The following is a 26,112-nucleotide window of genomic DNA, read 5'->3' on the forward strand; positions in this document are numbered from 1 at the left end:
AATCAAGGGGTCCAATGGACCAATTATTCTGGGGAGGCAGAGGGATGAACCTGGGCCTGGGGAGGGCCTGAGATCTTGGTGGGTTTAGGGCTGGGGTTAGAGGGTGTGCTACTAGGTTGGGGACCAGGACAAGACATGTGCATGGGACTGGCCCTGGGAGCAGAGTGGAGGCTTAGAGTCCGGGTATAGGCTAGCAGGGCGAGGGGCATGGGGGCGCCCCGGGGCAAGCTGAGAAGGGGGGGCCGACCTCCCCCTGGGCCCGGCCGGGGCGGCGCTAGGACCGAGCGAGCCCAGGGAGTGAGCCGGGCGGAGCCAGCGCCCCCCGCCCCCCGCCGGCCGGCTCCCCTCCCCCGGCCGCTGGCTAGCTCGCTCTCAACGCTGCAGAGGCTCTGAGGCGGTGGCGGCGACTCCCTCATCCCCTCCCTCCGGTGTCGGTCGGTCAGTCCGTGCGTGCGTCTGTCCGTTCGGCCTCGGTCCGGCCCGCAGCATGGCCGGAGTCAGCTTCAGCGGCCACCGCCTGGAGCTGCTGGCGGCGTACGAGGAGGTGATCCGGGAGGAAAGCGCGGCCGACTGGTGAGCCCCCCGCCCCCGCCCCCGGCCCCTTTGTCCCCAGGCCGCCACCGCGCCTTTGTTTCTCGGAGGCTCTGCCACCGGGAAGGGAGGGGGATCCCCTGAAATGGTGCTACGGCCCGGGAGGGCCGGGGAGGGGCTGCCTTTGTGCGAGCCGGGGGAGGGGCCGGTCGGGCCAGGCGGGGCGCGCGAGCTGGGGAGCTCTGAGGCCAACCTAGGCGCACTGGGGGCGCGGGAGCCGGACGCCGGCCACGCGGATGTGGAGCTCAGACGTGGGGCCCGGGGTCCCACGGTCCTGCCGGAGCCCATCCTCCTCCCACCCCCCCCACCCCCAGCCTCCCTCTGCGGGCCCGGGGGACAGGTGTGCACGGGCCAGCCAAGGGCACCTTCGCCACCTTCGAGCGGGCGAGGACCGGGTGGGGACGGGGCGGGGACCGAGCTAGCGGATAGAGCAGCCTGCCCGGCCACAGCACAAAGGAAAGCTAGGGCGGGGGAGGAGCGCAGAGGGCTGGGGGCCAGCGTGCCCCGCCCACCGGGGGCTTCCCAGGGTTGTCTCCCCCTCCATCTAGGTTGGGGTGTGATAGAAGGAGGTTCTCTGCCACATAGCAACCACGAAGTGACTCCTTTATCCCTCACGGGTCGCAGTGGAAGAGAGGTAGGGCTGAGCCCTTCTCTCCCGTTCTGAAGGAGGAGATCGCTAGGACTAGGCAGCTGGGCAGGAAGAGCCCCAGGAGATGGACTCAAGTAGCTTGTCTAGATGGTCAGCTAGGAGGAAGCATGGTGGGAGCCCCCGCTGAGGGATTCCGGGATGAGCAGATCTCTGGGACCCCAGCCTCTTCGCTCAGCAGCACGGGGCCGTCAGCCTCTCCTTGGGGTGGTGTGAGTAGACGGCTTCTCTCCCCGTCCCCAGCTGTTACCTTCCCTGAGGTGGAGGAGGGTGTGCACCACCTGCTCTGGACTGAAGCCCCAGGGTGTCAGGCAGACCCAGGGGTTCGATGCCCCATTCTCAACACAGCCCCCAAGTGTTCTTCTCAGGGGGCAAATCCCCATTTCATATTTAGGTCTCTTTTCGCCTGTCAGGCAGGAAGTAGGCTCTTCTTGAGACTGCTGAGGCAGAGTTGAGGCTGGTCTGATGGACCCCAGTTGGGCTGGCCTCACTCTCACCCCGGGAGGGCAGCCAGGTAGGGGGACTGGAGGAGGGAACAAAATAGCCAGGCCTCCATGCCATGGTACTGCAGCACTGGCTGGCAGCCAGGCCCAGAGGGATGGACTCGGGAGACAAGTTCTTGTGTCTTGCAGGTCAGTTATAGAAGAGGCTGCACAGGCCAAACAGGCAATTCCCACATTGTTGTCCCAGCCCTGTCCCTGGGGGGCTGAGATCATGGGAGGCAATCTGGGCAAATGGCCTGCTTGGCCTGGTGGAAGAGCCGGTTTGAGGATATGGCCCTGCCTGAGAAACACTGGCTAGAACGCTGCCTTCTTCTCTAGTCCAGGGAGTGTAGACAGCACCTCACAGCTCTTAACCCTTCAAAAGCAGAACACTGGTGGTCCAATGCTGGGACTACCCAATTACCTCTGCTCCACCTCCTGCTCAGCAGAGGCCTGGGCTTTCACCACCAGCAACATCCATGTGGCCAAAGGGAGTTAGTTATGCGTCCCTGGCATGCGTCAGCCCCATCTGGGTGGTGTGTGGGACACACACTGATGCACATATGCACCCTGCATATATGTTTGCTTACTCCCAAGGGCCTAAACAGCATGTTGTAAAAAGGGTGTGAGGATCGCATCTTACAGAAGATGACACGATTCTTCCCAGCTCTTATCACACAACCAGGAGTTGGGTGAGATCCCAGGGTTCAGTGCAGATCCTGCGTTCAATAGTCCAGTGGGAGGGTGTCTTGGGTTCAAATGTTGGGGCTTGAGTATTTGGTGCCTTCCTCCTCTGCCTTGACTTTGAATGTGGGTGTGGTGGAGCTTGGGGTAGCCGACCTCTAGGTGGCAGGGTCTCTTAAATGGACCACTGCCCTTGTACTGGAAGTCCTGGGGAAGTCAGCTTGTGTAGTTGGAAAGGCCAGCAGCACCCTGGTTATGATATGATTCATTGTGTAAGAAGTTCCTGCTCTTCTTAAGTATTCTGAGAAAAGAGGGGGCTGGGCACAGTCCCGCCAGGATTTCCAGGGTCTTTCCAGTTCTGGTACCCTGAGAGCATGACGGTCCCCATCTTCCCCCCTAGCAGGCCTGGAGGCACTGAAGGCACACTCTCACTTTGCTCTAGTCTTGTTTCTGTGGCTTAGATGGTTGATAAGAGTTTGTGTCAACATTACAAATCCCTAAGGGGCTACTTTGTGCTGGACCCAACAGTGTGTGTTAGCCGAGTCTGTCGAGCAGGCTGGCCTCAGTCTGTGGCAGTCACTGTCTACAGGGTTTGGTGCTGCTGAGGCCCCTTGTCCTCATCTACTTCCCTGCTTGTTTCCCAGCTCCCACCAGCCAGTCACTGGGGTCTTATGGTGTGCCAGAGAAACACTGTCCAACAGGGGCTGGGGCTGGGGCTGGGGCAGATGTCTGTTTTCATGCTCTAGGCATGAAGCTCAGGCTGAGCTGCCCTTGGAGCTGGCAGTGGCCTCCTGGGTTGTCTTTGTGTATAGAAAAGCACAGTGCAGCCCTAGGGTAGAAAGTATTCTTCAGAACTGAACTTGGGGGCCAGTGTGGCCCCAGTGTGGGGTGACTAGAACAGTCATTTGGGGAAGGTGGGCTGGGCAGAGCTGAGAGATGGAAGGGTTGGGACTTAGTGTCTGAAGAAGGAAGGCTTGTGGCCCTAGCAGGGGAGAGGGGCTGTTTGGAGGTGGGTGGGCAGGATGCAAGGGGCCTCGGCGAGTCTTGAGGCTGAGACAAGCAGCCTGTCACAGAGAGGTGTGATGTCCAGAGCATGTCTTGGAAGCAGCCAGGATCCTGGTGCTGTCTCCGTGTTTCATCTGTGACTAGAGAGGGCTACACCCTATTTCTTTGAGGGCTCTTTGTTCCTGGCCGTGGGTTAGGGCAGCCTGACAGGTGGAGGGACAGCTGTGCTGAGGAGCAGCTGGCCGGGCAGCGGCTGGGGCGGCAGTTGCACTAAGGGCTCCAGGACCTACAGCCCACCTGTGTCTCTTTGTGGAGAAAAGCAGGGAGGGTCCGGGAAAGGGAGGGGCTGCGGGGGCCCACTAAGCAGCTAGGGCTAACAGCCTCTGGGGTGGGTCAGACCCTCCCTCCTCCCCTTCTCTCTCCCTTCCCCTCCCTCCCTCTTCCTCCATTTTTTATTTTCTTGCTTCTCTACTTCCCTTCTTTCTCTCGTCTGTCCTCTTCCTCCTCTTCTCTTCGCCCTCCTCCCTGTTCCTCCCTTTCCTCCATCACCCTTTTTTCCTTGTCTCACACACCCCAGCCTCCTGACTTAGCAGACGGGAAAATGGGAGTTGAGAAAGGGTCGGAGCCCTTCTCAATCTCAGAGGCCAAGCTTCTCTTCTCCACGCGTCTCCAGCCTGTGCCTGTGTCGGGACGGGTTGTGGGGAGAATCTCTACGTTACCTTCCATGAAATGGATGCTGTAGTATACCTGCCTAGAACAAATACAGAGCAGAAAAGGCTAGGAGGGAAGGAAGCCGCTAGTTTAGCTTTCTGAGCAGCCTCAGTCTACATGGCAGTTCTGGGAGGCTTCAGCTAGGGCAGAGACAGACTCTTGGTTAGAAGACCAGGAGATCTTAGGGTTAGAGTCTGGGAGTGATCACAGTGACCTCATCCCCATCTCAGAGAGGGAGAGATTGAGTCTGAGGATGTCCCCGGGGTCCTTTGTGTTCGAGGAGAATACAGCTCTGGTGGGCTGGTTTCTGTGCCAATTGCTGGGTTGCCATGGTTACCAGGGGATGCCCAGCATTGAGCACCAGATTCTTCTCCTCCTCCCTCCCAATAGGGGGAGGGGCAGCGGGTACCAAGGCATGCACCAGGTAGATTCCTGGCTCTGGCCAATGAGGGATGAGAATCATGGTCGCCAGGGAACGGTAACCAAGGAACCGTTGCCGTGGAATCTCCATTGCACACCCGCTCCACTGGGCTGTGGGCTGCCAGGGCTAGGGCCGGACGCTGAGCTGACTAGGCAGAGATTTCTCCCCCACCATTCCCTGATTCTCATCTGACCCAGGTCTCTGGCTCAGCGGAAATGATGCCTGGCCTGTTGTCTCAGCCAACCAACAACCGAAGCTCCCCCCTCCTTGTCCTTTCTGCCCCGCCCTCCCCCCCATCACTCTTCCTCCCTCATGCCTTCTCCACCCAAAACTGGCTGTCTAGGACCTGACAATTCTGTGAGCCACCCCTCCCTCTCCCCAGGGCTCTGTACACATATGAGGATGGCTCAGATGACCTCAAGCTTGCAGCATCAGGAGGTAAGAATTCCAGCCATTCTTCTTCCTTCTCACCACCTACTCTGGTTGTTTTGTTCCCCTCCCTGGCTACAATCCACTTTCCTGCCTCCGTCCAGCAGACCCACACTTGTCTGATGGTGTCCTTCCTCTTCTCATCCCTGCATTCCTCTGAGAGGAGAGGGAGGGAGCCTTGTTTCCTGTTTGACTTCTGGGAAGGCACAGTGAGGAAAAGCAACTTGCCCAACGTCACACAGCTAGGGAAGGGCCTAGTGGGGGGTCTGGCTGAGCACTGCTTTCTCTAGGGCTGGAAGACTTCCTCAGGAAAGCTTCCTTTGCTTTGCTGGGCATTGGCTCCTGGTAAGACATGAGAGGTGTGATCACTGAGAAATGAAGATGTATGAACAGACAACTCTTCAGTCCCAACTCAAATCTGGCCCAGGAGGGTTCAGAGGCAAAGCTAGAATCCTGTCTGCCCCTTCACCTCATTACACAGAGATCTGGGCCTCTAGCTTGCAGACAGAAATCCCCTGGGGGTTTTAGGCCCTTCTTAGGGTCAAGGTGTAGGAGATGGGGAGCCCTGACGCCTTCCCGGTTCCCCGTAGAAGGGGGTTTGCAGGAACTTTCCGGCCACTTCGAGAACCAGAAAGTGATGTACGGCTTCTGCAGCGTCAAGGACTCCCAGGCGGCCCTGCCAAAATATGTGCTCATCAACTGGGTATGCAGTTGTGGGATGGGGCTGGGAGCTGCAGGCCCAGAGTGGTCACATTCCACCCAGAGCCACTGCCGGGGGGAAACCCCACACTGGTTCCTGGGGAGACAGCCTGGGCCTGCAGGCTCTTGGGCTTCCTCTTGTCCATCGTTGAGCCCCTCACTGGATACATTGCAGGTTGGTGAAGATGTGCCTGATGCCCGCAAGTGTGCTTGCGCCAGCCATGTGGCAAAGGTGGCTGAATTCTTCCAGGTATGTGGGGACTGGGTCCAAAGGGGGCAGGGCCAGTCATCCAGGGCCAGGTTTGTACGCTGGGGGTGGTGATGGGAGTTTGGATGCCACCTAAACACTTTTTTTTTTTTTAATGGAAGGGTGTTGACGTAATTGTGAATGCCAGCAGCGTGGAAGACATTGATGCTGGTGCCATCGGGCAGCGGCTCTCCAATGGACTGGCGCGGCTCTCCAGCCCAGTATTGCATCGACTGCGGCTTCGAGAGGATGAGAATGCTGAGCCGGTGGTCAGTGTACTCCTGGGACAGGCTGGTCTTGCCCAGATGTCACCTGTGTGACATGGTCCCTGAGGTGGGCCTCCCCAGTCTCTCTGGAGTGTGTCTGCTCCTGGTGCTCATGTCCGGCACTTGACTCTGCAGGGCACTACCTACCAGAAGACAGATGCAGCCGTGGAAATGAAGCGGATTAACCGGGAGCAGTTTTGGGAGCAGGCCAAGGTGTGCAGTGCTGACCCCAAGGCTTCAGGCCTCGTGTCCCTACCTGAGCCTTCAGGGTCGCTCTGACCTCTCTCAGCCGAAAGTGCAAACCCTTTTGGTCTCCTGCACACAGGGCTCATTCCCCCAATTCCCAGAAGGCCATCTCCCCAGCCTGGGTGGGAGCAGAGTGGAAGGGCCAAGGCTAGCCAAGGCTAGCCTGGGCTCAGGGCTTGTACTTCTTGGGTGTGGGGTGCAGAAGGAGGAAGAGCTGAGGAAGGAGGAGGAGCGGAAGAAGGCCTTGGACGCCAGGCTCAGGTTTGAACAGGAGCGAATGGAGCAGGAGCGGCAGGAGCAGGAGGAGCGCGAGCGGCGCTACCGGGAACGGGAGCAGCAGATTGAGGAGCACAGGTGAGGTGTGGCCCAGGCCGGGGGCTGCCCACCCCACCCCCACCCCGGCCCACCCCGAAGGGTGTGCTTGTGCCTCTCATTCCAGGAGGAAACAGCAGACGCTCGAGGCTGAAGAGGCCAAGAGGAGGCTAAAGGAACAGTCCATCTTTGTAAGTTACTTCCCAGGGCTCTTGGGCCTGGTCAGGGAAGTGAGGATGGTCCATGTGTTCCGGGGGCCTCTGGGGACATCAGCAACCCTCTGACAGTACTAGTGCTGGGTATTTTGGGATGCATGGACATCAGCGTCATGAGTGTGTTAAACCCAGCACTTGTCATGGGGGGGGGGGGGGGAACCTGGTGTTTGTGTGTGAGGGGCTGGTGACTTCTTTTAGATGCTTATCTCCAAATTGGAAGAGAAAATCCACCTTGACCCAGCCCCTCACTGACCTGGTTCCTCCATCCCTTCCCCCTCGGGGTCTGGGGGACTGGGGATGTACTAGTCAAGAGCTCTGCAGTTGGGTTCTGTAATGAAGTAACTCAGAGGTCCTGAATGGATATAGACCAGTGCTTCTGGGGACTACTCACATACGCAGGGTCTCTAGAGCAGCCCCCTTTCATTGATGCTGTCCTAATCTATAGTGTTTACCCTTTCATAACAAGGTCTTTTGAAAAAGCTTAGTGTTATAGAAATGCAAAGGTGTGCATGCACACCCAAAGGTAGACTACTTTAGCGACTTTTGAACAAGTTAGTATCTCTGCCGGTTGTCAACATCTTAAGCAGTGGCTGCAGAGTCTAGTCCATCCACTGCTTTGTTACCTCATGGGAAAGTACAGTGTAGCAACACTGTAACCAGCTGTTAGGGTGGTCTTTTAATCTCAGTTTCTTTAAGGAAGGTGAAATTGGAATGTATCACTGTAGAAATTGGAATGTATCACCTTGTAGTGTTTTCTTTTAACCTAGGGATTCTTGGGAGCTGTTCTTCCTTCTCTCCTGCTAATAAGAGTTTATTTGTCTAGATTTACTTATTTTACTTTATGTGTATGAGTGTTTTGAGCCTGCATGGATGCCTGTGTACCATGTACCATACCTCTATGACTTTGACTGGTCTACATTATGAGTTCCAGAGACATTGGATCCCCTGGAACTAGAGTTGCAGATGGCTGTGAGCTACCATGTGGGAGCTGGGAACCAAACTTGGGGCCTCTGCAAGAGCAGCAAATACTCTGAGCCACTTCTGCAGCCCCTTGGTTCTCTTTTTGCCTTGGGGTCTAGGGAGTTCTCGTGTCAAAAACGCTTAGGCACCACAGTGCTAGAGTCTTGCCCTCTCTCCTACCCACAGCTCTAACTTGTTTCAGTGGTGTTCACATTGTTCACAGTGAAAGCCTCTGCAATAAGCTATTCTGTTCCTTTATTATTCATTCATTCATTCATTCATTCATTCATTCATTTATTTATTTATTTATTGTGTGTGTGTGTGTGTGTGTGTGTGTGTGTGTATCTGGTATGGACAGTGCATTCACCCATGCATGCACTTGTGGAGAGAGGCCAGAGGTTAACCTCTGGTGTATTCCTCTATTGCTGCCCACCTTGTTTGTTGAACCTGGTACTTACCATTTTGGATAGACTGTCTGGCCAGCGAGCCCCAGAGGTGTGCCTCTATCCTTCTAGTGCTGGTGTTAGAGATGTGTGCTGCTCTACTGGGCTTACTTAATATGTGTCTGCTGAGAATCCGGACTTAGATGGTCCTGCTTTACCCACTGGGCCATCTCTCCAGCCTGCCTCTGCTCCTTTCTTTGATTGAAAGAGTAAAGGAACCTGGTGAAACTATACCAGGCAAGTTTTATGTTCTAGGTTATATCCTTAAAAGCCTGGAATGGTGGCTGGAGCCTGTAATCCTAACACTAGGAAAGCAGAGGCAGACATACCTCTCTGTGACTTTGACTGGTCTACATTATGAGTTCCAGGCCAGCCAGTGCTGCAAAGTAAGACGCTATTTCAAAATATAAAAAAAAAGTTCTGTTCTTCATCTTGCTTTTTTCCCTTCCCCAGCAGCCCCTTCTGCCCAGTTTGCCCCATGAACAGCAGGAGATGAGAATTAAGAGGCTTTTGGTATAGTGAGTTCCATTGAACAAACACATACTGACCTTGTGCTGGCCACTCACATAGACTTGGGTCTTCATCCTGTGTTGCTCACAGAGGATGAGGGAAGTGACCCCAGAAACAGGAAACACAGTGTAGTGCAATCTGTGGTATCTGCTGGGAGTTCCCTTGGGGACCCAGAGAAGGAAATGACCTGAGTGAGCCAGGGACTTCTTGCTCTGGAAGTAGTGCCCAAGCAGAAGCAACCTTAAACTGGAAAGGCTGAACTCGGGTGATCATAGGTCAGGTATTTGGGAGGGATGGGCTGATCTTCCGTGCCAAAGCATGGAACTGGGAAATGGTATGACTATTCTAGGCGCTGTGACTGTAGCATGCAGAGGACTTTATGTCCACATCCAGCAGAGTATGTGGGCGAGCTGGAGCTGGGATAGATGGTGGGGTTGGAGGAGGATGAAGTAGTCTTCATCAGATTGGGGGAGGGGAATGTAGCCAAGCAGGGGCCTGCTCACCTACAGCCCCCTGGTTTCAGTCTTAAAACATAAGTCATGAAATAGCCAAATGGGAATTAGAGAGTGGGGGACTACAGTGAGCATAGTGGCACACTTCAGGGCAAGGCAGCTTCTGTTTAACTCTGGCTACCATGGTGTTGAGGGACCCGAGTATGCAGCTCAGTGATAGAGCAGATGCCCAGCATTTACAAGGCCCTGGATTTGGTGTGTGTGTCGGGGGTCGGGGTGGGGGACACACAGAAACAGAGAGATAAGGAGAATACAGACTAGATACTCAGGGGCCTGTGAGAGACTCCATCTCAAAACACAAAAGCCAGGTGAGGCAGGAGAATCGTAAGTTCAAGGTCAGCCTAACAGTTTAATGAGATCCTATTTCAAAATAAAAACGTAAAGGGCTGCAGGTGTAGTCACTGGTAAAGCACTTGCTTGCCTTCTGTGAGGACCTAGGTGCAGTCTCTAGTGACAAAAACCAGATTTTATTTTCAGTCAATATGAAACTGAGCCTTTTTTTTTTTTTTTTGATTTTTCAAGACAGGGTTTCTCTGTGTAACAGCCCTGAACTCAATCTGTAGACCAGGCTGGCCTTGAACTCACAGAGATCTGCCTACCTCTGTGTCTGGAGTGCTAGGATCAAAGGTGTGTGCCACCACACCCTGCTCAAAATTGAACTTTTAAGTGGCAGCAACTTAATTTATGTGGGTTTAAAAACTTGCCATCAGGGGCTGAAGAGATGGCTCAGCAAGTAAAGAATACCAGCTTCTCTTCTAGAGGACTTGGGTTCAATTCCCACGACCCACATTTTGGGAGCCAGCCATCTGTGGCTCCAGTTCTAGGGATCTGACGCCCTCTTCTGGCCTCTGAGGACACTGCATGCATGTGGTGAACAGACACACAACCAGATTTAAAACATGGCATCAGAACCATATCCAGTCCACAATCCATATTCAGCCAGTGCTTGCTGTGGCTTAAGCTGGCTAAAGGACAAGGGGTGCTCCAGACGGTCCCGGGTGCCTGGTTAGCTGTGGAAGTAAGTGAAGCAGGTTCCCAAGGCCTGGCCAGTCTGGGGATGAGGTGGCTGAAGGCACTGAAGGAGAAGAGAAGGCTGGGTACTGAGGGGAGCAAAGCGCCACCTTCGAGATCCTTCTGGGTTGTAGAAGAGATGCTCAGGACATTGTCCCTTTGGTTTCCAGGGTGACCAGCGAGATGAAGAGGAAGAGTCCCAGATGAAGAAGTCAGAATCTGAGGTGGAGGTGAGAGCTGGGGAATAACAAGTGAGGTGGGCAAGGGCCGCCTCGCCAGCTGGCCCTGCCCAGCACTCTAACTCTGTCCTTGTGCCCTCAGGAGGCAGCTGCCATTATCGCCCAGCGACCTGATAACCCACGGGAGTTCTTTAGACAGCAGGAACGCGTTGCGTCCGCCTCTGCTGGCAGCTGTGATGTGCCCTCACCCTTCAACCACCGACCAGGTAGTCCTTGGCCCTGTCCTTGCCCAACCCATACTCCTCAGACTATGGCCCTAAGTCCCTTTGGGATGACTTCTTGGAAAACAAGCCTTGCCCAAGGACTTCTTGGAGAAGGCAAGACCCCTTCCGTGTGCTTCCACCCACAGCTCTCCAGGTGGTAGCACCCACAGAGGGGCTGGGTTGGGGGGCCATGTCACTGTTGGGCATTGGCTGAGCAATGGCTGATTCGCAAGGCCGGTTGGGCAGCTTTGGTGTAGATGCAGACACACTGCTGGTGTTGGGTGCCTCCGTGAAGGGTTGGACTAGTCTGACCTAAAGGCTGTGGATGCATGTAGGGTGGGATCTTGCCCTGGCTTTTAGTTTGAGCATCCTGGAGCAGCTGTCTTTAGGGTCCCTGTTTGGCTTCTCCTGTGTAGCTTCTGCCTCCCCTTGAAGTACCCTTCTATTTCTTGTCTGCTGGTCTGAGTGTTTGCATCCACTGTGTGCTTGGTCATGTGCTGGGGTCCCCGGAGCATGGCGGACTGTACTCATTTGTGCTGCTACTCTGAGGCTGGCTGTGTGTGCCCATGTGCGTATCTGGTGCTGGCTGGTGGGAGGCATCAGATGGCTTGAGGCTGTGGCCCAGCTTGGCTGAATGTAGACCCTGGCTGAAGGTGGCTTGGACATCTAGGGCTGGCCCTGGGGGTGGGTGAGGCCTTGGGGCAGGGGTGGGGGAGACTGACCCTCTCTTGTCCTCTGTCTCTTTCTCTGTCTGTCTCTCTTGGCAGGTCGTCCGTACTGCCCTTTCATAAAGGCATCGGACAGTGGGCCTTCCTCCTCCTCCTCTTCCTCCTCTTCCCCTCCACGGACTCCCTTTCCCTATATCACCTGTCACCGCACCCCAAACCTCTCTTCCTCCCTCCCATGTAGGTAGCAGTCCCAGGCCTCGGCAGGGTGGGGTAAGGAGGGCCCCGCTTCCCAGCAGCCCCTCTCCCCCAGCCTGACTGCTGACTGCTGGTGTTTGTCCCCAGAGCAGGTACTACCTGCCACCTGTCCCTGGCCCTGCAGGGCACTGGCCCCCAGGGGCCTGGTTTACAGGGTCTGGAGCAGTAATCTGGCCCCTGGGGGGGCCTGGGGAGCTCACAGCCCCCACCCATACTCAAGACAAGGTGGACAGTCCTGATCCCACCTGGCTCCCCACCCTTCACTGACTAGCCTGGGCCTTTGTTCCACAGGCAGCCACCTGGACAGCCACCGGAGGATGGCGCCTACTCCCATTCCAACCCGGAGCCCATCTGATTCCAGCACAGCCTCCACCCCTGTCACTGAGCAGATTGAGAGGGCCCTGGATGAGGTTACATCCTCGCAGCCTCCACCCCCACCTCCACCACCCCCACCAGCTCAAGGTGAGAGAAGGGTTCCACCTGCATCCATCCTTCCCCCAGTCTCTGGTTGCCACAGTAACATAGCTCAAGGGGAACTGGACTCCTCATCACCAGCACCACACTGCTAAGGAAGTGGCTGTAGCAGAGAAGAGCTGTGGTGTTGCCGTCGGACCTGCCTTCTCTAGACGTCACTGGCTCATCACTGGTCATGTAGCCTTCCTCCCTGGGCTACCCAGTGGTTTAAAAAGAATTGATGAAGGGATAGTGGGGTGCAGGTGATGCCGAAAGATGCCCTCGTGGTAGTTCTTCCTCAGACGTCCCTAACTCCCTTACTTTTCAGTGGGTGGGCAGGGCACTATAGATTGGCCCAGGGCATCTGTCCTTCTCCAAGGGGGCTGACTGCATTGTATCCTTCGTGTGCACTGTGACAGAGGCCCAGGAGTCTACCCCCAGACTGGATGGTGAAGAGACCAGCAAGGAGGCCAAAGCAGCAGCAGCCCCTCGGGCCTGGGCTGGGTGTGCGGAGGAGCCCCCTCAGGCACAGGAACCTCCCCAGGTGCAAAGCAGCACCATGGAGGACTTGATGTGCACAGAATCCCCGGAGCAGGCTGTCCTGGCTGCCCCCGCAGAGCCTGCTGCCTCCGTCCCCTCAGTAGCTGATGCCCATGCAGCTGACACCATTGAGACCACCACTGCCACTACCGACACCACTATTGCCAACGATGTCACCCCTGCCACCGCCGGCCTTGTCGATCTATGGCCTGGCAATGGGGAAGAGGCCTCAGCACCCCAGGATGAGCCCAGGGTGCCCACACCACCCTCAGGTGCTGAGGCCTCCCTGGCAGAGGTACCTCTGCTGGATGAGGCAGCTCAGGAGACGCTGCCACCAGGGGGCGAAGGCTGTGCCAACCTTCTGAATTTTGATGAGCTGCCAGAGCCTCCAGCCACCTTCTGTGACCCAGAGGAGGAAGTAGAAGGGGAGCCGCTGGCTGCCTCCCAGGTCCTAACTATGCCCTCAGCTCTAGAGGAGGTAGACCAGGTCCTGGAGCAGGAGCTGGAGCCAGAACCTCACCTGCTGACCAATGGAGAGACCACTCAAAAGGAGGGGACCCAGGTGGGACGGGGGTGGGGGACCAGTGGTCAGGGCTGAGGGGAGGGCTGATGGCTTGTAGATCCGCACTGAGGAGCAGCTCTAGTCCACTCCCCTTTCCATCTCTGCATTTGTTCCCTGGCAGGCTGTGTTTCCCCAGCAACCGCTCTTGGAATCCTTGGTTGCCAGGGAAACAGGCTCATGCCTGATAGATCAGCTGTAGTCCTGGCAGGTGGGTCCTAGTAACCTATGCTTTTTTTTTTTTAATCCAACAGGCCAGTGAAGGATACTTCAGTCAATCACAAGAGGAAGAGTTCGCCCAATCAGAAGAGCTGTGTGCAAAGGCTCCACCTCCTGTATTCTACAACAAGCCTCCAGGTAGTACTTCCCTGGGTGACTGATGGGAATTCTGGCCACAGAATGGGATGTGAGGGCCAGCAGTGCCACTCAAGACAGTTGGCACAGCCCTTAGAAGTTGGGGAGACACAGCTGATAGATCTGCCCAGTCATCTCCTCTCCTCTCCTAATATATCCTAGAAATCGACATCACCTGCTGGGATGCAGACCCAGTACCTGAAGAGGAAGAGGGCTTCGAGGGTGGTGATTAGTAGTGGCGACTGTCCCCTGGCTGCCTTCGCCAAGGCTCCACCACCTGCGGTAGCCTCTGGCCAGACGGCTTGCAGCTCCTGCATTGGCAGCGGCCCGCCTGGCACCCACTCTGGACTCCGGCACCGGCCGGGGATTTGTCTGCTCCCCTACCCACAGGGCCCGACTTTTACAGCTTTTCTCTTTTTTTTAAAGTTGATAGACTTGTACAGTTGACTGGTTTTCCTCCCGTTGGTAGTTGAGATGATGTTGCAGATTATACCCCCTTCCTGCCCAGACCAGATTGTAGCTTAGTCTCTCTGCTCGGCCGACCAGGGTGGAGGCCTCACCCTGCTTGGGACCTGGTGGGTTGGGGGTTCTGGTGGGAAAGTGTTCCCCCATCACTTTTCCTAGTTTTATGTTTCTTGGAAAAATATCACTTTGTATTCTCTATCCAGGGCTTCAGATATTTTGCACGAATTTTAAAACATGGCAATAAATGGCTGTGGGCTCTGGCTCCCCGGGACCCTCCCCCTTCTCTTCACCCTCGCCGCTGCTAGGTCGAAAGGAATTAGCAGGCCCACCTGGGGCCCCTTGGCTTCCCGCCCTCTCCTGCCGGGCAGGTCCCAGGCTGGAGGTCCTAGGCGTGACTCAAGTCAGGGCTTGTAGATGGGACCCAGGGGTTTGGGTGGCCCCTCCCCAATCCCTTCCTCTCTGCTTGGGTTCTTTTTCACATTAACTTTTCCCCCCTTTTCTTCTTCTTTTTTTAAAAGCACAAACTTATGTAATGGGTCGTGCTCATGTCTGTTAATAAAGAAATCCAGATCCCTTCGGGCCTGCTGCTCTGGGCCTCCAGGGGTTGATCTGGCGTGGGCGCCGGCCCTCATGACCCGCTTCCCAACTCCTGTCACCTCCGAGGCTACAGGGGGCGCACCTCTCTATTACCCTGAGATATCAAAAGCAGGCTAGATGGAAAATGAACATCCCGCCCCTGAAAAACCACCTTTGGTTTCCGAAGGCCAATTTATCTGTACACACACTAGGCCAGCACTCAGGCTCCTTCCCTAAGGTCCGACATGCCTGGTCACTAGCACCTTGGGCTTAAAGCAGCTAGTGTTCCCCTCCGCTTGTACCAAAGCAGATCACACACCTTTATTATCCTCAAAATGTAACAAACGGGGTAAGAAATCCCACCCTCCCCCCACCCCTCCCTGCAGTCCAAGGGAAGCGTTTAAAAAGCCCCGCAGTCAGGCTAGGAGTTCGCCCGTGGGGCCCGGGACGCCGGGCGCCCCTTTATACGGCTGTAGTCCTCCCGAACAAGGGGATGGAGACGGGCAGGCGCCAAGCTCCGTGCTCCAGGGGCTCCCGGCTGCTGAGCTCTGAGTCGGTCCAGCTGGGGAAGACCCGGCGGCTGCGATCAGCCTGCAGACAGAGGGCAGGGCAGGGGGCGGCGGGCCGCGGGGCGCTGGGAAGATGCAGCGCCGAAGTATAGCCCCGGTCCAGGAAGAGAGGCTTGTAACTCGGAGGCGGCTGCTCCTGCTTCTCCGCGCTGTCGCGGCGGCTCAGAAAGGGCGTGACGATCTTGCGGTAGAGGCCGCGAGTGTCCGTGAGCACCTCGCTGTAGGGCGGCGGCGGCTCGGCCATCAGCACCGCCTCCTCGTAGCACGGCGGCTTAGACATGTCCGATTCCGCTGCGGAACGGGAAGCGGGCTGTGAGGATGAAGCCGCCGGCCCAGCCTCCCGCAGAAGCCTCGCCCAGCCACCACCACCCCAGCCCGCTTCTCCCGGTGCATCGGCAGGGAGCGCTCGCCTGCCTAAGCGCAGCCTTACCTTGGCGCGGGTAGCTCCAGGGCCGAGGCGGCACGGAGAGGTGCGGTGGCGGTGGGTGCGGCAGTGCGTGATGGTGTGGGTGCGGGTGCGCGTGCGGCTGCGCGGGCCCGTGGTGCAGTAGCGGGTGCACGTGCACGTGCGAGTGCGCGTGCACAGGCGCCTCCAGACGGCTGCGGTGTAGTGGTGGCGGCGGCGCCAGGCCGGGAGGACTTCCAGCCAGGCTGCCCTCAAGCTCGAGGGGCTCCAGCTCCAGGGCACGCAGGTTCTGCTCCCTCAGTCGCTCCTCCTGGCGCCGTTTGAGGCGGCGACGCAGGAAGCTGCAGAAGCAGCAGAGCAGGACGATGAGACCCCAGATGAGCCAGAAGCCGGCGAAGCACGTGAGGAACGTGTAGGTGCCCTGGGACATCACCATGGCTGCGGCGCAAGAGGCAGGTCCTCGGCAGCTTTACTGGACGCTGGGTTCCTCGGCGTGGCCCCGGGGCCGCGCCACGCTCCCAGGTGCCGCCAGCGTCACTTGGGGACCTGCGGCCGGGGGCTGCCTGCGGCGGGGCTCAATGGGCGCGCATGCCGGCGGAGGGCAACTTTGGTTCCCGCTCCTTTCCATGGCGCCGGCCGGCGCGGGCCTGCTTCACCCGGGGCCGCGAGCGACCTGTGGGGCAGACACAGGGCTCAGCGAGGCTCGCCGGGATCCTGGGTGACTCCCGGACTGCACCCGCGTCCCGCGCAGGGCCGGGGATGCCTCCTCGGTGGGAACCCCCGCACTCCCCGGGGGCCGGGTGACGTCACCGATGGATGACGTCACGCCCGAGGTTCCCCTGATAGGGTTTCCCCGAATCGAGACCCGGCCACCGCGTGCCGACGCGACCCAAGACCGGCCAGCAGGGGGCGCGCGGAGTCCGCCCGCAACCCCAGGGTCCAGCTTCGAGGTGGTTTCCGAGGCTGTGAACACTAGGGCACTAGGGTAGTCTCGGCGCGGTTATTTGGGGTGGAGAAAAGGACCGTCCACCAACTGGAGGTCCACTAGCAGCTCGCTTGGCACCCAGCTTCTGCCCTGCACTGCTTCCAAATATTAGCCACGCCTGTAAGAGACTGGCGAGCGGCTGCCACTGCATGCCACCGGCCCCGGCTTTGTCTGCTCCCGATGCGGTGTGCTGGGCGTGGGCCAGGCGCTCTTTCCTTCCTCTAGGCGCCTCTGCCAGCCGGATTCCAGCCCCAACTTGACTTCCCTCACCACCTACTCATGCGCAAACCCCACGTGGCTGCATCTTTCTTACTTCCAGCCCTTCCACCAATTCCTTTCCCTCTTTGCAGAGGGGTGGAAAATTAGATGAGATTTATCTTTCGGATCCACCTCCTATCGCAGCAGGGGGCTGAGGACATCTCTGCATCGGGAGAGAATTCAGGAGCCCCGACTGCTTAGTTAAGGCCAGCAAGCAACAGACGGGTCACCATCCCCAGGGCCCTTTTCCAATGCCTTCTACCAGGAGCGGGTAACGAATTATTTCTAACTCACAGCTGAGAACTGGAAGAGCAGTTAACTGCACAGATGGCAGTGCTAATTTGAACCTAGGCCTAGCAGCAAAGCCCTGGCCTGAGCTCGTGGGAAGTATGGTTTTCCAGGAGCGCTAAGGAACTGCTTGCCCTTGGCACACCAACATTCACTCAGCTTTGGTGCCCACACTCAGCTTAAGACCCAGGCTGAAAGGATGCCAGGCCTTGGCCACCCCATCTTCCCCAGATGGCTTCTGTCTGACTCTGGCTGCCTTCAGCCATGTGTCACTCGGTGCCCATGCCAGTCCTATCCTCCTGGGCCTGCGTTCCAGAGCAGACAAGGGTACGAACAATAGCACTGCCCGCCCCCTCGACAACCCCACCATGAGGCTGCCATGGTGACGCAGCCCAGATAAAAACACGATGCTGCCAGTCACCGGGAGTTAATTAAATCCGTTGTTCTCCTTTCCTTGAGCCCTCAGGAACAGGAATGTTCTGAGGAAACAGACACTAGCTGGAGGTTTCAGTCAAAAGGGCAGAAACAGTCCCGGGTCAGAAAAGGTATTTCCGTGGTTGGAGGTAATGGTGGTTGCTAAATTAGAAGTCTTTGTCAAGAGCCTGGGGGGGTGGGGGGGAGGGGACTGCAACTACGAAGACGGCTTGAGCCCGAAAGACTGGCCACCATGGACAACATGGCATCATGGTTCTGAGCATAAAAATAAAAGGAAGCTTTAAAATGTCTGTCAAGGTCATCAGAACTTGTCCCCTCTTTCCATCTACATTTTTGTTTTTGTTTTTCAATAGGTGTCACTATACAGTACAAGCTAGCCCCAAGCTCAAGAGCAATCCACCTGCCTCTGCCTCCCCATTGCTGGGACTAAAGGCATGCACCACATCTGGTTCCATGCAGAATATTAACATCACCTTGTCACTTCTGGTCACACCACCATCTGAAAGATGAAGTGACAAGCTTTAGAAGAAACTCGTTCCGTGCCACACAGCTGATAAATAGGAGGTGTTTAGTCTGTATCTGAGACAGTCGCTGTCCACTTTCCACGTGGTGAGCTGTGAAAGAAAACTCCAGTGTTGGTTAGCGCTCGGTGCATGAGAACTTGGTAGTCAGGTTAACTAGTAGCCAGAATGTGCGTTCCTGTTCCTTCCTGTCGCCCTTGGACCACCTGTCATGGTGTAGCTCAGGGGAAGTACTACAAGATGGAGAGAGATTGGCAGCTCACAGCTCAACAGGAAACAAAGCACAGAAACTATGCCCTGAGGGTATCTAGCTCGACAGCCTGGGCATTAGGCCAGACTCAGAAGACTAAACCCCAAATCTGTGTGCTGCTGTCACCAAGTCATCTGCAAGGACCAAGAACCATCATTCACTGCACTGTGTGCCAGCTAGGGTCAGAAAGAAAGCTCTTCCTTGAGAACACACCACTGGGCCAGCCTCTGGTAATAGTCTGGCTCTAGTGTCCAACTAATGCTAAACACACTCTTGCTGGGGCTACAGAGGGCCGGCCAGTCACGCTGAAGTCTCCCTCCTGCATATTATCTAATCCACAACAGTTGTTCAGCATCAAGAGGGCCATTCACATCTTTTGAACTGTTCTACTGAACAGGCCAAACTTTCCAAAACCCCCTGCCCCAAGGCTCTTCCCTGCCTCTGGGCATGCTTTGGCCCTAGCTGGGGGAACCTGCAGACTCAGTCTTACTGCTGATAGCAAACACTGTTGATTAGCACACATCTGCCACTTGCCCACCTCCCCTGTTGGGAACCATGCCCTCCAGATGGACTCATCTTTCCATCTGCCATGTTACTCATTTTCTGTATTCCTCGTTCTCTCTATTCTTGCAGATTACTAAACATTGCTCAGGACTCCATCTTGGTTTGTATAGCATTCTGGGCATATGGCTTTGCTGGGTTTTCTTAGACCATCCTGGGATTACACCCAGGGATGAAAGCAAGACCCCCCAGGTGTTTCCTATCCACCTTGCTGCCTGCTTCCTTATGGATCACCACGGGAAGGATTGAGTTAGCCTCTGCAAAGGGCAGAATTGTTTTTTTCTGGGCGGAGGGTGAATGTTTTGGACTGGTACCTCTGAAACGTCTACAGTGTCTGGAATACACAGAGGGGGGCTTGTCCAGACCCAGAAGGCTAGTTCCACCATCACTTGATTCAGGAGGTCTGGGTGGGACTCCAGTCCACGTTTCCTAGTCTGTCTCACTACGTAGCCCAGGGCGGCCTGAAACTCATGACAATCCATTTGCTTCCACTTCCTAAAAGTGGGATTACAGGCAAAAGCCACCACACCTGGCTTCAAAGTTCAAATTTCTAACAATTTCCCAGATGTGAAGCCAGAGAGACTCTGTGACCTAGATAATGGCCTCCAGAATGAGTTCCTGCCAGGGCCTCTTGGCCTCCTCCACCATTCCCCGGACAAGTCTACCCTGAGCTACCTCACCTCCCTGGATGAGGATGAAGCCCAGGATGAGGACTCTGGAATGCTACCCAGTATTACTGAAGGCTTGATCAACTGGCACACAACAGCCACTTGTTGAAGTGACTGAGGTGTCTAGGTACCTGTTCGATATTTTAGCTGTAGGAGAGGGGAACACTTCAGGAGCTGGGTCAGCTTATGGTTCATTCTTGGGAAATATTACTGAAGAAGCCATTGCCCAGCTCTTAGCCCTCGTGGGTTTTGTTTTTTTTTTTTCAAGATAGGATCTCACTATTTAGCTCCAGCTATCCTGGACCTCCCAATGTAGACCAGGCTGGCCTCAAACTCAAAGAATCTGCCTGCCTCTGCCTCCCAAGTACTGGGATTGAAGGTGTGCACCACTACACCTGGCCCTTGGAGGGGGTTATAACCAAATCAAAAACTCTGATCATCTATGAATAAAAGGAGAGAATGACATGGAGGCATGGAGTGGAGAGAAGTCCAAGTCATAGGGACTCTGAGTGACAAGATGAATCCCTGGGCATAAGCCCAAGAAGAAGAGACCAGGCCAGGAGACAGGGTGGCAGTGTAGCGTGGTCCTGAAGTGGGGATGGATGGAGGACAGCAGCTGTCATCCTATCCTTGCTGGTGTCACTAGCCTCTATAGCTGTGATCTCAGCAATACTCAAGAGGCAGATGGAGCCCATGGACTTAATGATTGGAAAGCCTTGAAGACTACGAAGCCCAGTCCTGGCAGGAAAGGAATATTGGAGGACACAGATGACATTTCTACACCTCCTTCTTACACCAAACCGGATGTACTGAGGCCAGAGAGAGCAGCTCCCATAGTCAGCCTGGCATGGAGCTGGCCATAACTTCACTTCCAGTAGGGCTCAGTATTGGCTGGGGCCCTAGCCTTTAGGGTCCCGACCTAGGTCTGTGACCTAAGGCACAAAGAAACCGCAACAGGACATGGAGCCCCAAGGGATTTGCGGACACAAAGGATGTCCTTATGCGCTCATTTCTCTGGTCTGGCCCTGTCAAGGGCAGTGTGAGAAGGATGGGGCAGGACACCGAAAGCCCATACTCAGCCGGATCTCTGTGAGTTCAAGGCCAGCCTGGTCTACAGAGTGAGATCCAGGACAGTCAGAACTATATAGGAGAACTCTGTCTAGAAAAATCAAAACAAAACCAACCTACCAAACAGAAAAGCCCATACTCATGAAAACCTTATTCCTAGGGTCCCCTGTGTTTCTATCCCTCATTCAGCATGGACATAATTTGTTCTTGCAAGGGAGGAAGCCATGTGACATGGAAAGCTAATGCTCATGTCTCATAAGGAGCAGCCTGTTGTCACAGATCAAGCACTAAAAGGAGGCATGAATTCAAATCCTGTCTCTGCCCTAGCTGAACCATGTGATCACATCCTATCCCCATAACTAAGGTGGCTTCTTTACATGTACAACAGGAATGATAAGACATGCCTTCAGGGCTGGAGAGATGGCTCAGCAGTTAAGAGCACTTGCTCTTGCAGAGGACCTGGGTTAAGTTCCCAGCACCCACACAGTGGTTCACAATGATCCAAAACTCCAGTTCCAGGAGATACAACACCCTCTTCTGACCTCCACAGGCACCAAGCACACACACGGTACACAGAAATACATATAGGCAAAACTCACACATAAAGTGAAAAAATTAAAAAAAAAAAAAGACTTGTCTAGTAAGGCCTAAGGTGGGCGGGGGTGGGGGGCACAACTTGATGTAAAATCACTTTAAGCCCAATGTACACACCTGCATGTGGTCAACTGAAGGCCAGCACCCGGCATCGTGGAGGTAGTCCTGCAGAAATCACTCCCATTTTACCATGGACTGCGTGTAGTCTAGAGTTAAGACTTTCAACTTTAACACAACTCATGGATGTGTTTTGTTGGCCAATGACTAACAATTTTTTTTTCAGTATTCATTTCATTCCCAACATTTGCATTAAGGCCAGTTTTTATGCTTGATCTAAAAAACTGGATGATCTAGATACACAAAGTCCACACATTGATGAGCAGGTATCTGGCTACATCACTCACTCATCCCATTGTTCCGGTGACCCCTGGAGGCATTTGGGTTTCCTGCCTCTGAGCTTGACTGAGGCCTGTGTTTGCCAGATTTTCTCCTAATCAGAACTACAAGCTGTGAAAGCCAGAGAGCTTATGCACTTAGAGACTAGGGGCTAGGGTTTCCCAGGGGGCTACGGCAGCCAGACTGAGCTTGGGCTCAGCTAGAGAGAAAATGGAGGAGGAAGAGAGGAAGGCAGCCTATCAATAGCACACCCTATACTGAATGGAGAGGAAAGAAGCTGGTTGATTCAGTCGGCACAAGGAAAGGTGCACCAAGGCTTGAAACAGAGAACTTCCTCGCTGGAGGAACATGAAGGAAGGCTGAGAATGTTCCTCTGGCAAGCTCTAGGATCCTTTCCTGCCTGGATCACATGGCTAAGAGGGGCTGTGTCAGCAGAGGAACCTGCAATAGAAACCCAGCTCTGGGGCTTACTGGTTGTTTGACCTTGGACAAGTCTCTACCTCCTGAGCCCCTGAGACTTCCATCTCTAAAACAGGGATAATAAACTTACCTTGCACAAGTGCTCAAAGGATTAGGGATTATGAATGTAGAGCACTCAGATTGCACACAGAGTGGGCAAAAAATGAAAGCAACCTGTGACTAATTCCCCAGGTCCCTGCCTTTGGGAGGCTCAAGCCTGACTTCCCAGGTAGCACCCATTTAAGGGCGTCTTATGCCAAGGCCTCAAATGCCCCAGATCCTGGGCACCAGATAGTTCACTGGATAGTAAAAGAAACGTAGGGTGGCTGTGGTCTCAAGGGTGCTGTATCTGAAGCCTGTGGTCAGGGCTGGCATCTGCTGAGTCAGGCCCTACTGGCAAGGGGGCCATTTCTCTCTCCTGCTGAAAGGAGGTTGGGAGGGAAGCCAGAGGTCATTTCCTCTGACTCAGCAGCCATTCGAGGGGCTCCCTTGGGCAGGGCACCTCCATGTGGCACTGCCTCTTTGCAGGCCAGCCTCCATGCCACACCACAGTCAAGGCATTGTGCACAGACAAGAAAGGGGCACTGTGGTCCAGACAATGAGCTGGGTCGCTCCCTTCTGGCCTGAGACTCAGCTTCCCCGGGTCAGCAATGTCCTTTGCTCTGCTTCTATCCCTCCCTGGAGAATGGTGGCCAGGAACATGAAGTGGAGGCCCATTGCAGGCCCATGGTTTGGCGCATACCCTAGCCATGAGGGGAGATGCTGGCTAGCTTATTTTCTCTTCCCTAGTAAGAAAAATCACCTCTAAAGAATGCAATTTTGGGCCAGGCCATGTCGCAAGAGACCACTCTAGAGGTAGTACTAACAATGGTAGTCACCCGGCAACGACCCCAGACCCAACCTCCAGGCCTCCTCCTCCCTGGGCAGGCCCAGGGTCTGGGCCGCCTCCACGTTTGCAGCCACCCTGGGAGTCCTGTTGCGACGACTGCAGCCACGTGGGAGCCGGCTCGTGCCCACAGAACCGCTCGCCCTCACCCCCACCCTCGACGTGCTCAGGCAGGCACACCCAGACCGGCCAGAGGAGCGATGCTGTCTCCACAGTGCACCCCCTTCGCTACCCCCCCCCGCGCGCCCCCGGCCGTGGTGGGGGAGGGGGCGTCGCCACCCCGCAGTCGCGTTGCTGGGGAGCGCAACCCCGTTGCTGTGGCAACGGTTTCCAAGCGAACTGGTGGCGGCTCGCGCCCGGCTCGGGCTCCCTAGCTCACTGGCGCTCTCCTTCCCCTCCTTCCTTCCCTCCGGTGTGGGCTGGGGGAGGGGCTGCCCGCTGTCTCGGTCGGGGTCCGGGTGGCGAGACCAGGATGAGGCTCTGAGCCACCCGCAGGGAGGGTCATCAGCCTGAAGACCATCTTTTGCCCGCGCCCTGTTCCCGCCCGGCCCGCAGCCGTCGCGGTACTCACGGGCCCAGGCATCCTCTTCGAACTCGTCTTCCTGCCTCGGGGCGAGCGGCCCAGCGGACAGAAGCCCCAGCTTGGAGCAGGCGGCGGCCCGGGGGAGCAGACAGTGGCAGCGAAAGCCGCTCCGAGCGCTGGGCTGGAGGCGCGGGGCGCGCGCACGGGCGCGTGCTGAGTTTGGCGTGCGCGCGCGCGCAGCCAACAGAGGCACCCCCCCACCCCCTGCCACACGCCGCCGAGGCTGCTGCGAGAGGGAAGGGGTGCCCACCTGCCGCACCCAGACACGGCACACGAGGGTGTGGGCTCGTACTACCACGGGCATCCTAGCACAGAGAAAGTACACTCTGCACAGCTCCAGGCAACAGGCTACCCAAAGGGGGCACACACCGGCAGCTTCGTGGCACAAAGCAGCCATACACGCAGGATCCTTAGCGGAGCAGCCGAGTTCACGAACCCAGATACTCACACAGCTCAACCTGTATATGTCCAGACATGTAGTGGGGTAGGGGCTAATGTAAGTCAGCACCCCAGTGTGGCCTTCTCTGAACTCAGGACCCCGCCCACTCTGTTCAAGAAGGCATACATGACAACATACCTACTGAGAAGCAACACAGACCTCACCTGAGTGCTGAATCTCCCAAGGCTCCAAGGGTTATGCTGACCCCAAGGGAACAAATATTGTGTAGAGCAGGCCCCATCTTAAGCTTGACCCCGGCTGTACTGGCCTTTCTACTTCAACTTCTCTACGGCATTAAGAATGATCTTCTGAAGTACTTCCCATCTCATCAATAGGGGACAGTCAGGGCTTTGAGAGCCAGGATCTTAAATAAGCTTACCCCACAGGAAAAGGGCTCATAATACCAGTGAACCCAAAACTAAAATAGCTTTGGTCACAGTTGGTTCCAGGCGTTTCAAAGTTGGGATTAAGATACTGGGCGGTGCCAGGCGGTGGTGGCGCACACCTTTAATCCCAGCACTCGGGAGGCAGAGCCAGGCGGATCTCTGTGAGTTCGAGGCCAGCCTGGGCTACCAAGTGAGTCCCAGGAAAGGCGCAAAGCTACACAGAGAAACCCTGTCTCGAAAAACCAAAAAAAAAAAAAAAAAAAAAAAGATACTGGGCGGTGATGGTGCACACCTTTGATCCCAGCACTGGGGAGGCAGAGGCAGGTGGATCTTTGTGAGTTCCAGGCCAGCCTGGTCTACACAGCAAGTTCCAGGCCAGGCTCCAAGGCTACACAGAGAAACCCTGTTGGGAGTGTGTGTGTGGGGGGATTTGGCATCGAGCAAATTGCCCCAGAATGATGGTATGGATGGCCCGCACAGCTCAATTTAAGGTGTGCTACCCATCACCAGTGAAAAGAGAACTCCACGTCTCTCCCAGTAGTTCCATTAAAACAAGTGAGCAAGAAAAGAAAAATCACAAGTGACATTTAGGACTCATGTCCACCATGTCTTAGGATGGAAAGGATCTGTACTCCAGGCAGCCACCCAGTGTTCGGTCCCTTCCTTTGAACACCAATACCCAGGTTTCAAGGGGATAATCATTGCCCAGACCTACTCATGGGTGCCATCAAGGGTTAGCCGCTAACAAAAATTCTGTTCCAAGGAACACTGGACACGTTTCTAATCTGGCCACTAGAGTAAGACTCACTGATGCCAAGACAATCAACTGGAGAACTGACTTCTGATCGTCATACTCTCGTGTGAGGAGTTAGCAACGAGCAGGGGCCCCTTCTGTCTGAGATGTCTTGTCTTTTTCTCACAGTTCGGGGGATCAGACCCAGGCATCTCAGACATGCTACAAAAGCACTTCTACACTGTGCTCCACCCACAAGCCTCCCATGGTTTTTGTTTTTTTCAAGACAGGGTTTCTTTGTGTACCTATGGCCATGCTGGAACTCACTTTGTAGACCAGGCTGACCTCAAACTCAGAGACCCTCCCCTTCCCACACCACCTCCAGCACTCCTCCGTAGGTCACATGTGTTTGTGTGCAGTGTGTATACAATGAGATAAAGTCCAGCACTATCTATTCCACATGGATGGGGATAACAGAATGGTTTGCCAAAGTTATATTAGGGTGCTTTTCTACATGGTGGGACAGGCCCTTAACACACAGCCAGTCAAAACCCTTCAGGGATCCTCCCGATCTCCAGTAGAGTCCACAGAGTACAGCTTTAAAAGACATCTGCATCTTACCAACTTCAACTGCAGCCACTCCTTTCCCAACCCATGTTCACCATCCTTTTGATGGGCACAGCTGGCCTTGTCCTGGAGAGTATCAACTCCAACACTTTTGGGGCCAAGGGACCAGTTGAATGTTATCCCCAAGACTCAGCCCTCTAGAATCCTTTGCCACAACGCTGATCACATCGAATACGACTGTTTCCACATCTCCTTGCCTACCAATTAGCTCCAAGCCGGCAGGGACCTCATCTCCATCTGGGTCCCTAGTTCTCACTACAGGGCTGGGTAGGGAGGAGTGGAGTTTGATAGTCTTGTT

General features: G+C 55.5%; 2 protein-coding genes across 6 annotated transcripts; one reads left to right on the forward strand and one right to left on the reverse strand.

Moving 5' to 3' along the window:
• Positions 1 to 337: 337 nt before the first annotated feature.
• On the forward strand, positions 338 to 14,388 carry Dbn1 (drebrin 1). 4 transcript variants are annotated; one of them, XM_052729677.1, is made up of 15 exons: positions 340 to 573; positions 4,923 to 4,978; positions 5,560 to 5,672; positions 5,844 to 5,918; positions 6,038 to 6,184; positions 6,317 to 6,394; positions 6,630 to 6,781; positions 6,867 to 6,930; positions 10,561 to 10,620; positions 10,712 to 10,835; positions 11,600 to 11,737; positions 12,047 to 12,217; positions 12,628 to 13,310; positions 13,562 to 13,664; positions 13,824 to 14,388. In XM_052729677.1, the coding sequence occupies exons 1-15, from the start codon at positions 488 to 490 to the stop codon at positions 13,892 to 13,894; spliced, it is 2,121 nt and encodes a 706-aa protein (XP_052585637.1). In that variant the 5' UTR covers positions 340 to 487; the 3' UTR covers positions 13,895 to 14,388. The 4 variants fall into 4 exon arrangements, with proteins under 4 accessions (XP_052585639.1, XP_052585637.1, XP_052585640.1 ...); XM_052729680.1 differs by lacking the exon at positions 340 to 573 and adding an exon at positions 1,187 to 1,225; XM_052729678.1 differs by lacking the exon at positions 340 to 573 and adding an exon at positions 1,279 to 1,449.
• Prr7 (proline rich 7, synaptic) lies at positions 13,887 to 23,789 on the reverse strand. Of its 2 annotated transcripts, none has more exons than XM_052729684.1 (3): positions 23,618 to 23,789; positions 15,702 to 16,350; positions 13,887 to 15,562 (listed from the first exon to the last, which is right to left on the reverse strand). In XM_052729684.1, the coding sequence occupies exons 2-3, from the start codon at positions 16,111 to 16,113 to the stop codon at positions 15,165 to 15,167; spliced, it is 810 nt and encodes a 269-aa protein (XP_052585644.1). In that variant the 5' UTR covers positions 16,114 to 16,350; positions 23,618 to 23,789; the 3' UTR covers positions 13,887 to 15,164. The 2 variants fall into 2 exon arrangements, with proteins under 2 accessions (XP_052585644.1, XP_052585645.1); XM_052729685.1 differs by lacking the exon at positions 23,618 to 23,789 and adding an exon at positions 18,117 to 23,604.
• Between the last annotated feature and the right edge of the window lie 2,323 nt (positions 23,790 to 26,112).

This window comes from Peromyscus californicus, unplaced genomic scaffold (genome assembly GCF_007827085.1).
Source record: "Peromyscus californicus insignis strain IS unplaced genomic scaffold, ASM782708v3 Scaffold_8__1_contigs__length_139910024, whole genome shotgun sequence".
Taxonomy (NCBI): domain Eukaryota; kingdom Metazoa; phylum Chordata; class Mammalia; order Rodentia; family Cricetidae; genus Peromyscus; species Peromyscus californicus.

Coding starts and splice junctions, on each gene's coding strand:
- Prr7 (XM_052729684.1), bottom strand. CDS start 16,113: ATGGTGATGTCCCAGGGCACCTACACGTTCCTCACGTGCTTCGCCGGC. Junction 15,563..15,701: donor CTGGAGCTACCCGCGCCAAG/GTAAGGCTGCGC, acceptor CCCGTTCCGCAG/CGGAATCGGACATGTCTAAG.
- Dbn1 (XM_052729677.1), top strand. CDS start 488: ATGGCCGGAGTCAGCTTCAGCGGCCACCGCCTGGAGCTGCTGGCGGCG. Junction 4,979..5,559: donor CAAGCTTGCAGCATCAGGAG/GTAAGAATTCCA, acceptor GGTTCCCCGTAG/AAGGGGGTTTGCAGGAACTT. Junction 13,311..13,561: donor CTCAAAAGGAGGGGACCCAG/GTGGGACGGGGG, acceptor TTAATCCAACAG/GCCAGTGAAGGATACTTCAG.